The sequence below is a fragment of the Mchenga conophoros genome, linkage group LG6 (assembly GCF_057382185.1).
Source record: "Mchenga conophoros isolate Kocher_MC1m ecotype Shallow Benthic linkage group LG6, M_conophoros_male_GT1.1, whole genome shotgun sequence".
Classification (NCBI taxonomy): domain Eukaryota; kingdom Metazoa; phylum Chordata; class Actinopteri; order Cichliformes; family Cichlidae; genus Mchenga; species Mchenga conophoros.
In genome coordinates, this window is record NC_140531.1 from 40,529,842 (window position 1) to 40,545,640 (window position 15,799).

The following is a 15,799-nucleotide window of genomic DNA, read 5'->3' on the forward strand; positions in this document are numbered from 1 at the left end:
GGGTGGGACAACAACTCGCAAACAAGGCCAACATGTCCGGAACGAACTCCAACGTGACAATCCTGGGTTAAATACCTGGGACTCGTCATCAGCTTTCAGATGAAATCCAGTTTGGATTAAAGCAATTGTTTAAATGTGTCAAAAACATTTCCTTCCTACTGAGCTTATTGTCTGAAACAATCCGAAAGCCTGGCAGGGTTATTTGGGGGGATGGTTGTTTTGTTTTTGTTTATTTTTTGGGGTCTGAGGAACCACGGCGATGTTAAATCAAGAGCTGAGTTACAGAGAAAACTCCTCCCACTGTATGTCTTTTATATACAGTCTATGGTATAAAGCACAGAAACACCAACGATCCCCTCCGTCCTGCTACCTGATCTTCACTCACCTTTAGTTTCATCCTGACTTTCACTGGTGCTGACCTCACATTGACCTCCTCGTATATTTCCCCACATGCTTCCTTTTCCTTTTGTCCATCATATGCTCCCATCTCCTCCTCCTCCTCTTCATCCTGTGCATCCCCATGTTGTACCAGGCTGCGTGGCGTTATCACTCCACCGACAGCACCAGGCCCTACCTGGACGCCACGTGGCGGCACTATGAGAGCCTCCTGCCTATCCACAGGCATGTATCCATGCCTGACCGCCGGCCGACCCCAGACGTGTGACACATCCGTGTTTTAGTTTTCACTAATCAGCTCTTTTTTTACTTTCTTTTCTTTTCTCCTCTTCTCCTGACTCCCTCTGGGGCCTTGTTTTTCTTTTGGTTTTTTTTTTTTACCTTTTTTCTGTCTGTTTATCGTTTTTTTTCTGGGAGGGGGGTCTTTTAATTTTTCCCTTCCACCTATTTTTTTTGTGTATTCTGCATGCAGTGTGTTTGGCGTAGTTATGCGGCTGATGAGAACTCGGTTTCCATTGCTACCTGGAAGCCTCACTTGAAGGCGTTGCATACCTGCAGCCCTACAAAGTAGGTACAACTATGGCAGCTGGTGTCTGTATTTGGTGTCTGTGCCACATTCCTTTCCTGCACTTCAACTTTGCAAATTTAAAGTTCATTTAGATCCTCTTTGGATTATTCACTTTTCCTGCTCTGTCCTGTCGTTTTACGCATCTGCTTTTTTTCTCTTTATTGAAAATTTATAGAAGAAGTGATTTTAGAATTTTAATTTATAAATGACAGACAATTTCCAGGCTCCATTAATGTAAAAAAAAAAAGCTGACTCCTTCATCTGCTTCTCTATAAATGTCTCCGTCTGTGCGCTGAGTGCTCAACGGGCCAGGAACGTTCGCTGCTTTGAGGGACCAAGGCAGCAATTTTAGCCGTCACCCTTTCATAGCACGTCTATTTATGACTCCAATTGTGGCTTCAATGACCCAATCGGGCTTTTTGAACTCAAAGCCCTCATCTTCTCAAAAGCCCAGGGCCCAGAGTGATTTAGAGGGACGCACGTATTTCAGTCTGTCAGTGTGTCAAGGTTTAGCTGTAGTGCAGCTTTTTTACAGAAAATGATGAGGGATGCGGAAAGAGTTGAGAAATTTCCCCCAGTGCCGTCAAACCGTCAACTTCCATCAAGTGGTTCTTCATATTACTGTCAATGACAGGAAAGTTGGTATTTATAATAAAACCATACGTAATTTTACCTTCATAGTGCGAATCTTTTCCAATTTTACAGCCCTCAAAGTACAAAAGGGATAATTTTAAATTAAAGGCTTTTTAAGTGTCAGTATTTATTATATCCACATGAAACCTTCAGGACTGAAAATCACATTTAATCTCTTTTAAAAACTGCTACCAAATCACCACGAGTGTCACAATCAAGGTTTTATTTAAGTAAGATTTGTTTTTCTCTACAACAACAGGGGTGGGGAACTCCAGGCCTCGAGGGCCGGTGTCCTGCAGTTTTTAGATGTGTCCTTGATCCAACACAGCTGATTTACATGGATAAATTACCTCCTAAAAAGTTCTCCAGAGGCCTGGTAATGAAGTAATCATTTGATTCAGGTCTGCTGACCCAGGGACACCGACCCTTGAGGCCTGGAGTTTGACACCGCTGCTCTATAAACATCTCTGAGCTTCAGTATCTCGTGATACATCCTAGCGTTTCAGATCGTATTCAGTAACACAACTTTAATGTCTGCAGTGTAGAGGAACAGACGCCCCAGAGAATTCACTTCAAAAAGTGCATTCTGGGTAAACTTTAAATGCTCATATCACCATGTGAGATGCGCGTCTGCTCAAAACAAGTCATGACATGAAAGTTCTCCTTTCACCTACCTGACTTTGTGTGAGCGGTGTCAGAACAAGTTTCTAAAAAGCCCAATCCGAATCATCCTTGGTGTTCACGTGTTCTTTATAACCGTTTGGACCGCGTCACCAAAGTTGACATGTTTTTGTCTGAGTCGTAGGAGTGTTGCATGGCTGCAGGTGCTTCTCAGCATTCAGAAACCGCTTGAAGGCCAATTCACAGGTTCCATGTTTGCGCCTCACCTGGTTTCTGTCTTAAGGTGTCACACTTTAAATGGGACCACACATTATTTTTATTCGTGTCCCCACATATTGAGGCACTGTCCAAATTTTTATTGGCTCCAGTTCACAAACGTAAACACACCTCACCAACAGATGTGCTGACTCAAGGATGCTGGAACTCAAAGATAATTTCCAGGCACAGCAGCAGCTGACATGTCGCATAACAGCATAAAAACAAACTTTAGCTTCTACTTCTGCTTATAAAAGTTGGGAAAATGGAATTAAGTTAAAAAAAAACTGCAAGCTGTGTTCCTTTTCTTAAATTGTCTCAATGTCAAAAAAAATTCAATCTACATTTTAGCATTAATCTCATCACTCATGTTGTCCCACACAAACATCATGGACTTCATGTTTAGTTTGTTGGGACTAGATCAGAATTTGAACATGTGCTGGAAAAGAAGCTCCTGAAGTTTTGTGTTTCATACCCTGTGAGGTAAAAGATTTAACTATGCAGTTCCTGAATAATTTTTATGACTAAGAAAGTTTCAGAAACATCCCTGCCTCTGATTTATTATTTCATAAATCATACCGTGTCTACTCCAGCCAGCAAATTCTATTTTTTAAATTGACCTAAGACGAGCACTTTATTCATGAAGCTGCCCAGTCTGTACCAAAACCTGCTTTGCTCTATGTAACGTATATCTAAAAAGAGCTTCTTCCTGTTCCTTTCAGAATAAAAGACCTCAACATACGCTGCATGACTGCTATAATCCCACGTACTGTTACTACACATTTTAGAAAAGATCATAAATCTCTAGAACCCACATGGGTTCAATTGGCACAATAATGTTTTTATTTAAATGAAAGTCAAAATGACAGGTCATCACAGTGTGATGGCACGTGCTGTGGGAAATGACTGGTATCGTCCCAAACAGCACATGATAAAAGCAGAAAAGCTGCCCTTAAAAGCTCGCCTCCCTTCATGTTTTAGTATTGGCATTTATCAGTTTTATGCACTTACATTTAAATACTCTGTTTAAAATTATCCACAGTTCTGTGATATAATCCAGGCATCTAACCAAGCTGCTAAACGTTAATACTCGAGCTAGTTATGCACCTTGAATTATAGAAATGGGGAGCTTTTCTTCTTTGGTTAAAGAACATTTTTAAAATTTTATGATTTGTGCATTTTTTGGTATCCATCCTAAACACCCTGCAAACACCCAGTGATTGGGGTTTGTTTTCCACCCCTCCTATGTGCTTTTGAAAGCCATCTGTGGAGCCTGGAAATATTGGGACAGCTATCTGCAATGTATACAATAAATGCATTGCAGATGGTTACATATAATGTACAGTTATAGCTTTATGATTACTTTATTTAAAGGAGTAATGTGTGAAACATGCAGTCCTTAAGTCACTTTCTTCTCTCGCTGCTGCTTTAGTGTGCATGAACCTGCATGTTTGTAGTGAGTCTGCTGTTTGTTAAGGCTTCCACCATCAGGCCTCTTATTGATCGATGTGTTGCGGCCTTCAAATCCTCTGCACTTGTGAAAGAAACAGCTGCTGGCAAAGCTTGTGATGCAGAAATCTCCCTATCATGCTGAACACATTGGTGCGTTTGCAGGTTTTAGCTCCTCGGTTATAAATCATGTATAACTTGTATTTTAATGAATTCCTAAAGCTCACATCATCACGACTTCAACTGGAGAGTAAAGGAGTTTTTAAACATGCTGAGTGTGTCATTCATCACTGTGGACATAAACTTTGCATTTATGATGTTGCCGTTAAAGAAGAATTCGCATTTGCCGTTAACACTACTGCTGAGGCCGCGCTAACTTTACACGCTGAAAAGGTTTGCAAAGCAAAAGTAAACATAGAAATCAGCTGCCTGGAAAAGCCTCGGTGCTAAGTATATGAGGCACAACCTGCATTACCCAACATGAAGCGCATCCAGCAGGTTCACTGTCCAGTACACGTCAGGGTGTGCTTTATAAACTGGTTTGTTGGTTTTCATTAAGCCAAACGAGTTCATGTTATTATGTGGAATAATGCATTCACTTCACAAAAACTTTGACACTTATTGGGTCTGGATCTCCTGCTAGTTGGACTAACCTCATCCTCACCTAGGAGGTGCCAGGATATGTCCTGGTTAGATACCTGAACCACTCTAGCTGGCTCCTGTTCATGTGATGGAGAAGCAGCTCTAAGCAGAGTCCTTCCTGACTTACTGAGCTCCTCATGCTCCATCCAGAGTCTTGCCACCCTTCGAAGGAACCTCATCTGAACTCTAAACCCTGAACTCTGAACTCTAAACCCTGCCCCCTTGGCTTTGCCTAGAAATTCTAGAACATAGGTGTCAAACTCTGGCCCGCGGGCCAAATTTGGCCCGCAGCCTAATTACATTTGGCCCGCGAAGCCATACCAAATTACTATTAGAGCTGGCCTACTGGTATTATACAGCTAATATATATGTCGTTTAGTATTAGGCTTTGCTTGTTCCATATTCAGTTTTTCAGCAAAACTTGTTTGAATCCATAACAAAAGATTCATTCTTATATCTGGAGGAAGATTTTTCAATAAATATTAATGTTAGCCCGCGACTTTGTTCCAGTTTTGAATTTTGGCCCACTGTGTATTTGAGTTTGACACCCCTGTTCTAGAAGGTTATGACCAGTATTAATGACCAAGGGCAACCTGGCAGAGGGCAGCTTCCACTGTGCCCGGGTCCAAATTATTTCTGGTAGTGTGAACCAGGCTCTCACTGCGGTTGTGCAGAAAATGATCGTCCTGTAATAATGGGTTAGATACCCAATATTCCTTGGTCTTGGAATAGACCAAGCTGCAAAATAAAAAATGATGCACTGTATTACCTTGCAATAACATTGTAACTTTGACCAAAAAAGACTGTTCACTGTGGTAGATTACATAACTTACCATACAAAAATTGATGCAAGACAAAGTGGAAAATATTAGTTAAACTCTCTTTAATACAACATATGAGATTTCTAATAAATGGGCTAAAACTTGCAAAAGCACCAGTATTTTGATATAAGCACTGTACTATTACTGAAGTTTTATGAAAAGATGTGTTCTCAAATATCTTTCCTTTTCTGATCTGTCTGCTGCAGGAAGGAGCAGGGAGAGTCGACCACAAGGTTTGTGACTGTTTGACCTTCGCTGTGTTACGTAGTGTTGTAAGTCCATGACTTGGAAATAGGGCTGGGCGTCAAATCAGAGAATGTATCAACAAAGCTGATGCGGCGCAGTACCACGTGTGACCACTTGGGAAATTTACCTGAAAATAACTGAGTGCCTGAATTTTATTTTCATGGCTTTTTCTTCTTGTTTTTAGTCAAATGTTTGTAAGTACTTGAGTTTTTAGATTACCTTGAAAAGTCAGCTTTAGATTTTAGAGTTTCTAACTCCTGCCTGTAGATCAAAGATGAATGACGGCTATAAGATACACCTCAACAATGTTATGAAGGGGGAATCAATCTATAGAGGCCGAAATGGTTTTATGTATCAGGCTATAAATGTGTTTATTTCTGCTGTACAGCCGGACTTCTTGAACACCGGTTGTTAGAGGAACTGATGTTATTGTGGCACTTCTTTTTCAAACTTCATCTGCACTTTGCAGCTCACTCATTAGTGATTCTCCATGGCCACGCCCATATTTACTTTCTATTCTAATGACGTGTCATCGCCTTTAGGACAACTTAGCTACACCGGATGTACCTTATGTTGCATGACATCAAAAATGTGGTGCAGCTTTTATTTTTATCACTCACTTAAATTCAGTAGAAGGTACAAAGCATTTCCTGCAATGCTCTAATGCAAACGAATGAGCGCTGGGAAATCAGCAGCAAAGCTGAAGAAGTTCTGTTAATACACTCGTGATCTGCATCGTTATGTTCAAACAATGGCCGGCCGTCTTTGAGGGCTCTTTCCGCCACACTTCTGTGCGACCTGCATGGTCACCCAGACAGAACAGGTGCCCTAACAGGAGCTGAAGGCCATAAGGGTGATGATGTGTTGCCTGGAAAAGCAGCCACTTTTACACAAGCACTCTGTATGACTCACTGTTTTGACTTTCTGTTTGGTGCTGTTTTTTCTTTTTATTGCTTTTTCTCTCCAAAAGAGAAAAAATAAAATCATTTACACACCGCGTTCACTACACACAAAGGCAAAAACACACACACAACATTTTTCTCATGCTTTAAACCATCCTCTTGCCTGAGGTATCTATTACACACTTATTACAAATGTTATTCTGTGTGATAATGTCCTAATATTGCTTAATTTTGTAATGAAATCAGTGCTCCTGATGTTTCTCTTTGAGCCAATGCATTTATAGACTCATTTGGGGAGGGCAGTGTGCAGGGCAGTGGAGGCTGTGTGATGTAATATGTTGTGTTTGCAGTTATGAAACACTGAGTAAATGTTTGTCTGCAAACCACCGCTGCGAACTGAAGGCAGGCGTGCTTTCTTTTTTTTTTTATATTACTCTTTCCCTTTGAACCTGGTTTATGAAATACACCACAATGTAGAAAAGGTGATGGAGGTTCTGCAAAACCCCCAACTCTATTTATGTCTCTACTGCAGAGCTAGAGAGGAGGGATTAAACGCCACACTGTGCAGTCAGTGCAGAGCTGCCTTGCTTTATTAACAGAATCAGTATATATGAGAAAAGGCAGTGAGGAAACCAAAACATTACATGGGAAACAAAAATGGATTTGCATGTTTATACCTTCAGCAAACCCACACAACTGTGTAAAGCCCCCTTTCCGCTCACTGGTGATTCAGGCACTTGTTGCCATGGCCCAGCTGAATTCACATAGTTAAATGAGGGATATCGGCATGAACTGTGTGACTCACCAAATTGCAGCCTTTTTCAAACGGTCCTGTAGATGTTCATTTTCTCTACTAAGCTCAATTTGCCTCCGTTCTGCTGCTTCTAAATGTCAGTGGTCGACAAATTGAAACTCCAGCGGTAAACGTATTACTTTGTACTTCCTAGACTTCATGCATACAGTCCTGCAAAGGTTCATCAATCAGTTATTCTGCAGAGCTTACACTAAGAAAGTGGTGTTTAGATGCACGAGGGTTTAAGACAGAAAGATTTTCTCTCATCTGTTTCTGCTTCATGTAACACATCACCGTGTGTCTATCTCCCCTTGGTTTTTAGTAAAAATCATAGTAATAAACAGAAGCTACTGAGGAGGTGTACTGCTCGGAAACATAGGTACACAGCATCTCTGCTCCCTGTGACATGAAGTTTTTCTTTGGGAATGCTGACTAATTCTTGGTGCATGGGTATCTGTAGGAGGCTGTGCAGCCTCAGAGAGAGCAGAGTCAGAAAACCCTGCAGGGAGACATCAGTCGCCTTCATAGTAACACACTATCTGCCTTTTGTTTGATATTTGCCTGAGCAATGCGCTATTTGTGCCTGTTGTGATTTTGGTTTTTAACTGTCAGGTCATTAGTCTGTGCCAGGTTTCGTTCTCAGCAGCAGCTCCTCTGAAATAACTAATTAGCTTTTTCTCTGGATGTAGTGAGATTGAAATTACCGTGTGTGTGTGTGTGTGTGTGTGTGTGTGTGATGCACCGTCAACATTTTCTTCTTCACTCACCTCCTTGTATTCCACCTAAACGATAAACCGCGCTTCATTCACCAGAACCCACACAGACATCTCAGGTACCATCCCCTCCACCGGTGAGAAGCATTGCTTCTTATTGCTAGCCACCTAACAGCTATGAGACTCTCAGTTACTTCTTACATCATGTGCTCTGATTTCTAACGAGGGATACGAGTCAGAGTCGGTACAAAGTCTCGAGGGCCTCACTGCCACTCGGCACAGTCAGCAGTGAGCAACACTAGCTAACGTTAGCTTAGAATCAGAACCTAGCATGCAACATTTTCCTGATGACTTCACGGGCTCAGTCATTAGTGTCAAGTCACGTTGAGACTAACAAGTGAGATCATGACGTTCATTTTACAAGTTATTAGAAAGGAGGATTATGCAGATGCACTCGTTGGCTGATAACGTCTTAATGAAATCATTAGCCATCCTGTTGACTTTCTCAGACTATTGAGTTTAAGAGTAAGAATTTACTGAGACGAATCAACACATTCATGACCAAAATCCACTGATTTGGTGACAATAAGAAGAACACAGACTTCTGTTTAATCCTCTGCAGCGTGTAAATGATGCACGGCTGACGCCTGCGAACGGCTTTGCATGCTGTCATTCTGCATAAACACAGGATCTGTCACTCGCTAATTATCTCCACACCTCATGGTCCTGCCTGTTCACACTCTGCAGGTAATTCTTATGAATTTTCATCCATAAACTCACACTTTTATATAAAAACATGCGATACATTTAATATAACTGTGCGACACCCGCTGGCTCTTTTAATGATGTGTAAACGAATTGGTCACACAAGACGGCATACTGTGCACACTTGCAGGAACAAACCACCAGCATCATCACACAGCTGAAGCTTCATATCTAACCAAAGCTTGCATTTTGTCTAAAGCATCTGCTGCAATGCATGCTGGTCTGTCTCCATCCTGTCCTGCAGCCCTTATACTAAATGGATGGCTGCCATGTTCAGCAGTTTATGAAGGAACACTTTTCCAGGATAACTTTTTGCTATCATGAAAATCATTTATCGCTCAAACATGTTGACCTCTTTGTCATTTCCACCCCACTTCACTTCCTTCTTCTTTCCCCTTCTCGCTCCAATCTCCCTCTGTACTACTTTTCATCACTAATTTCAGCCAGAAGTTGAGTTTTAAGGAGCGGGTGAGGATGGCGAGCCCCCGAGGTCAGAGCATCAAGAATAGGCAGACGTCATCAGTGAACGACAGGCGCTCTCCGGTGGCTGACGCTGGCACAGAGGGCACCAGTCCCGCCAAGGTTCAGAAGAGCTGGAGCTTCAACGACCGCACGCGGTTCAGACCGTCGCTCCGCCTCAAGAGTCAGTCCCGCTCCACCACTGATGGTGCGTGTGCCATTCTGCTTTCACTGCCGGTATTTTATATCAGTGTGGATTATTAACAAAGCAAAATCACCTGTTTTAGAGTCTGGCTTCTGGCCTCCACCCTGCTGGCTTTTTAGTGGTGGCTTATAAATGCTAAGTAACATATTACCGTACCAAAACTGAAGACGGCCTTCTTGGTTTCATCATCTCCTCTCTATTATCATGGAGTCTTTAACTTGAGGTGCCCGTTGTTGTGTTTTTGCGTTATATAAATAGTACTGGACAAAACTGCTTTTCCTGTGAGGGGGAAAAAAAGATGTTAGAATTTTTTCCATTTAAATTTTGAAATGTCTCAATGTCTTTTTTTGTTCAGAGCAGGTCTAATAACTTATTTTAGCCATTAGGCTACATTCACTGCTGCTCATTGTGTGCTGTCAAAGTCAAAATCGGCCAGTTTCAGTCATGCGGGATTAACAGGAAGTGAGTAACCTCTCCAAACAGCTGCTCTTGCTCTTCCTTGAGTGCCACATTTAAAGAAAGGTGTTCCTGAGATATAAAAATAAGCACAACTGCCCCAACCTCACTGCTCATATTTAACTGACTCTCGATCCAGCTCATCAGAACTGGTTTGGCTCACTAATGACGCAGCGGAGTGGAGGAATGCTGATGGCTGCTGTGCTCCCTTTCTTTGGCCTAGCAGTGCCGGCCTGGCGAGTCCTCCTGGGTAACGGCCAGTTGGTGGTTGTGGGCGGACTGATGGATAGATGGAAGGTGGGGGTGGTGAGCTCCAGGAGCCATATGGGGTGTCAGAGCCGTCCAGCTGGCTGAGGCCTGCTGGTGGAGAGGAATCATTAGCCAAGCTAGCCAAAACCAAACTGGTTGGCTGGTTAGCCACGCTGCGTCTGATCGCTGACATGTTGGCTAAGTGAGACATTAGAGGATGGGAAACATCTCCCTTCCATTCTGTCTTAATTAGAAATGAAACCAGGAATTATTTTAGTGGAAAGTTTTTAATGGAGCAAATCATTAATCAGCACTGTTTTTCATCAGCAGCAGGTCTGACAAAACCCACATACTGTGGAGTAATCGATCCTTTCCTGAGGTCATCTACAGTGTTTAGTTCAACAGAACACATCAACGGCATTAACCCTGTGCTTACCTCCTCAGGGTGCTCAGGGTTCCTGCTCCATTTGGAAAATCAAAATGAAGTCTTTCTAAACCTTTAATGCTTTATTACCCCATGACACTAAGGTGAATCTCTGGATTTTGGACAGCTTTGATCTGTGCTTTAAACTATTTAGACTCCAGATTTTCCACCAGCTCACAGAGATCCCCACGGCCCAGCAGAGGCGTGTAACTACAAAGTGAAGGTCAATGGATTAGTAAGCTGTGTTGAGCTTAAAGTCCGAGTTTAGTCTCTTATGAGTCTTGAGTCACTTTTTACCTGTTACATCGAGGTGGTAACTTATTCTGAAACTAAACAGTGACCTGGTGATGAGCAGGTTTTGTTTAGAGTTTCTGTCTAAAAACAGCTGGAATTGTCCAAAACTACAAAAACTACCAGGGTCAAAAGTATTCGTCAGATGTTCTTCAGCAGGAGTGATGCAAATTTGAAGTTGTTGTCATATTGGAAGACAAAGCTATTACCCAAACCTGGTTTTGCCTGCTGACTGCTTGATGTTTTCTTCTTCACATATCCTTCTTTCGTCTAGTGGTGCAACGGATCACAGTTGATCCGTAATCCAAACTGATCCCACTCCACAGTGCGCATGGTGGGTCTGTCAAGCGATAGTTATGGCCAGCGCTAGCGGTCCAAGTGGAGGAGCAGAGGAGTTTGCGGTACTTAAGCAGCCCTTTCATGCCCAGTCCGACCGGGCTAAAGCTAATACAAAAGCTATTGGGGTGTTTCGCTGCAGACGGGAGGCCGTATTCCGTTGTGCAAAACAACGGGTTTAAACTATGATGCACGTGCTTGAGCCACGCTATGATATCCCGTTGTGCGTCCACTTTAGTGACAAGATCGTACCCAGGCATGTATGAGCAGGAAAAGATTTAAGTTATGGCTGAACTGTCCCAGGCATCTTCTGTTGCCCAACTACAAATGGATGGATCTCCAGGGCAACGGAAAGCTACGTGACCGTGTGTTAGTGTGTTTGAGCAGTAAGACTAACACGGCTCACTGCAATCTGTTGTTTGTGTGGATGCAAAATGTTCTCATTGGCATAAAGTGACTTCATTGCTATCACAGAAATAAATAATCCTCCTTTTCTGCGCCTCTCTTCCAAACAGCAGACTCCAACATTACAGCGGAGGACGGTTTTGATGAGAAGGGCTGTCACTGCGACATCTCAGTGGAGGACTTGCAGCCCTCGGTCAAGTCTGTCATCCGAGCTGTCAGGTGAGACAGAGGAAATGAGACTTCCTCTTTCAGTCTAACTTCTGCTGCAGTTTTCCGTGACCCAGGCTGCAGGCAAACTAACCCTGATTGCGGCCAACCCCCCGCTGTCTTCTGATTGAGCTCAGGGGATTAAAGTGACCAGATGGTTGTTATTTCTGTTAGTTTATTTTTGGATCATCAGGAAATATGGTTAGTGGGAGGATTAAAAGCTGTGTAAGGTGATCGTGTCACAAGGAAACAAGAGTAGACACGTCTTCATGTCCTTCGTGTCCTGAAAGAACTAAAGAGCCTGTTAGATGCAAGGTCATCATACGTTCCTGACCAGCAGGAGTTGAATAAAAGTTAAAAGCAGCTCAGTGTTTGAATTATTAAATATATAATAACTAAGACTATAATGCTGAAGCTTCTATGGCTCCATGTGGTGAACGAGCTCCTTAACAAGACACCTCATGTTGGTTTTTCTTTTAGTTTTTACTTTATGAGCATCGACAGACTTTCAGTTTTATCAAAGAACAATAATAAACATCAGTGGTTCACCTCATCCCTTTATCCAGCTTCCACATATAAAGTGAACTGGCTGTCACGCATCACTTTGTGGACACAGACAGGTGTGAAAATAGTGACACAGCCACATCAGTCACGATAGCCTTCACTAAAGGCTACAACTTTAACGTAGGTACCTGCTGTATTTACAAAATTATGTAGGATCAAAAATGCTGGAAATACAGCAAATAAACATCAGTGCGCTTCAAAGGCTTGTATTCTGAAAATATTAGCTTCATTAAATATGCTTCAGTTATTGTGCAAAGAAAAGTGTAAATTCACTAATCAAATGTCCTACGTGCCAAACTCGAGGCCACTGAGGGGCCAAGAAGCTAAACAGACGTGCTCACTTCCATGGCACCTGCAAGCTAACGAGCTTCCTTACGCAGAACGCACCCAAAGGAAAACTAATGTTCAAGCCCATAGTAGAGTTTTGTGTATGCACTCACTCACAACAGTCTCACATTCTGAGGTACATTCTGAAACCACATGACAGCACAGAGATGCGAAGGTAAGTCGGGGGTACGGCAAATTCAGGAAGTCACTAAATGAGATTTGCAGCTGCAGCAAAAATGTTCTTTGAGTCAAATCTAACAATAGCAGAAGCCAGGTATGCCATTCACCTCATAACTTGTCACTTGTACATTTTTATATGCATCACATTTCGTGTCAGAAGGCTCAGTGGTATGTACATGTAAACTACATCATCGGGACCTCCTGTTTTGCTCTATGAAATGATGCTGGCTGAGCATCATTTGACTCTCCACTTTCAGCCACGTTCCCTTGAATTCAGCCTCAGTGCTCCACAGGTGTTTCCATCCACATACACATGCAGCTAAAATCTGCCTTTTTTCTGAGAAAGTGATTGTTCTGAGCGTTTGAAATGCTGTGAACAAACAGGTCGACACATTAAAAGCACCATTAAGCACTATCAAAATAAATGCAGGCTTTAATTTGTTTACATTAGCTCAGGCTGGCAGTGTCACGGCTGGACCACAGCTCCCCCTTCTGGTGAATTTATGAACTTCTGTGCTGTTCATGCAGGATCATGAAGTTTCATGTAGCCAAGAAGAAGTTTAAGGAGACGCTGCGTCCGTATGATGTGAAGGACGTGATCGAACAGTACTCTGCCGGTCACCTGGACATGCTGTGCCGCATCAAGAGCCTGCAGACCAGGTAGGACGGACATTGTACTGCAAAAGATCTGCATGTGTGTATGCATTCCTTATACATGCATGGGTTTATCTCACGCTGTTTTTTTCTTTTTGCAGTTTGTGTTTTTGCATGTTTGTACCTGTGTTTGCTTCTCTCCAGGCTGGACATGATAGTAGGCCCACAGCCCCTGAGCAGCCGAGCCAAGGCCTTTTCCTCCCCCTCCCTGTCTGTCTATTACAGCCAGGGGAGGAAGAACTCCACCCAGGGGTCAGAATTCCCCCAATTTACTCAATCTACCCACCTACTCTGTCATTCGCATGTCACATGGGTTCAGTTCACTCCTCAGTCGCACAATTCAGGAGCTGGTTTGTTGTCAGAAACGTGAAGGAAAACATAAAGTGCGGCCTCATTTATCAACCATTCGTTAGTCCAGCATACCTGACCGCCCCTTCATGGAGAAGTGATGGCAATGAGGTTTACAAAACATGCACTCGGGACAATTAGTACAACTGTTGAGTTCATTTTTTGCTAGAAAGAGAGAGCATATTTGCCCCCATATTGGCTTCCCTTCATTGGCTTCCTGTTAAATCCAGAATCAAATTTAAAAGGCCCCATTTTATTTTAATGACCTTATAGTACCATATAAACCCATTAGAGCACTTCCCTCTCAGACTGCGGGCTGACTTGTGGTTCCTAGAGTATTTAAAAGTAGAATGGGAGGTAGACCCTTCAGCTTTCAGGCCCCTCTTCTGTGGAAACTCCCAGTTTGGATTCTACTTTTAAGATTAGGCTTAAAACTTTCCCTTTGACAAAGCATATAGTTAGGTCTGGATCAACTGATCCATAGAAACCGGCAGTTGCTGAGCCTGGCTCACCAGAGATAAAATAGAGAAATGGATGGTGTGCAGCGTGCATGTCTAAGGACTGCGGGGACCTCCTTTGTAGATGGTGTTGAGTGGCTGACGAGTACATAATACTATACTTCAGCTGTGCCAACATCTCACTTCTGATTTTGGACAGGCAAAGACCCTCTTGATCCAAAATTCACTTAGTAGCACTGCTTGGAAACTTTTATGAATGAACCTTGTTTTCACTGCTCACCAGGACATTAAACTATTTTTATGTGTACAGTTTTCACATTGAAGAACAATTACAAACACAGCTCTATAAATCCCAAACTCAAAGGATTTCAGCTTACCATTTAACAATGATGTAAGCCCCTGAAGCATGCTGTGTGTCCTAAGAGACTGGCAGGTTTGTCAGGAAGGGGACAGATGAAGCCTAAATCAGCTTGAGTTGACACATAATGCAGTACAGTACTACTCCTTCCAGTCCTGCATAAAACTGATAGATTTGCTTGTCTTTGTTAATCAGGACCTTTACATTGCTGCCAGTGTTGTTTTGTTGCCTTTACCTTCACTTCTTGTTCCACATGTGCCACCCGAGGCTTTTAAGGAGAAGCGGTTGAAAGTTCGGGATTTGTCACCGCCTTTATATGCATGATAAATCCAAGTTGTCTGCAGGTTTTAAAAACGTGTAAGTTTGGAGCTTTTTTCCTCTGATGATTTGATAAATGAGGCCCCTGGTTGACGAGCTAAAGCCTGAATTAACTGAGCTTCGAGCCACACTCTGCTCCCACACACAAACACGTCCTGGATATATCTGCTACTAACCAGCCACTAACAGATCTCTTAAGTAAATTGACTTCTGTTCTGGGAAAGGAGTTTGCAATGTGATGCTAACATGTTTTAGACACACTCCAATCACACACCAGAAGGTTTCACCTGTCATTGCTGTTGCAACACTGCCCCCTGCTGATGCTGTGTGCACTCTGTTGCTGCAGATGAGCCAATCCGACTTGCAAAGGGTGGAGGGCCTGTCAACATGCTTCTTTTTTTTTTTTTTTTAAACACATCTCGTAGTCACGAGTAGAGTCTAACACAGGTCAGCAAGCTCCAGCCACAAATAACTTCAACCTGCCATGACCTCACTGTAATATATGAAAAACATCTGTAAGATTAGAATAGAGAAAGCTGTAACAGTCCTTAAATTTACGCAAAATGTTTTTGTTTTTTTTAGTAAAATGTTTAAAATGTTACATGGAGGCTGGTCTTGTCTATATTTGGATCCAGTCCACAATTACAATCCCCAGATCGTCTACATTTGATCTGCATGTTTCATATTCAAGAGGAGCGTGAATCATTCGGTTCCTGCCCATCTTATCCTGAATTACATTTCTTATTTGAAATTGGA

General features: G+C 42.6%; 1 protein-coding gene across 5 annotated transcripts in view; it reads left to right on the forward strand.

Moving 5' to 3' along the window:
- kcnq5b (potassium voltage-gated channel, KQT-like subfamily, member 5b) overlaps positions 1–15,799 on the forward strand; it is a 138,984-nt gene that overhangs the window by 116,170 nt on the left and 7,015 nt on the right. For 2 of the 5 annotated variants that reach the window (XM_085278093.1, XM_085278097.1), the window contains exons 8-13: positions 869–963; positions 5,592–5,618; positions 9,248–9,471; positions 11,740–11,848; positions 13,436–13,567; positions 13,706–13,813. In XM_085278093.1, coding sequence (XP_085134219.1) covers positions 869–963; positions 5,592–5,618; positions 9,248–9,471; positions 11,740–11,848; positions 13,436–13,567; positions 13,706–13,813 — 695 coding nt within the window. The remainder of the gene's footprint in view (positions 1–868; positions 964–5,591; positions 5,619–9,247; positions 9,472–11,739; positions 11,849–13,435; positions 13,568–13,705; positions 13,814–15,799) is intronic. The other 3 variants (XM_085278094.1, XM_085278095.1, XM_085278096.1) reach the window with 3 other exon arrangements.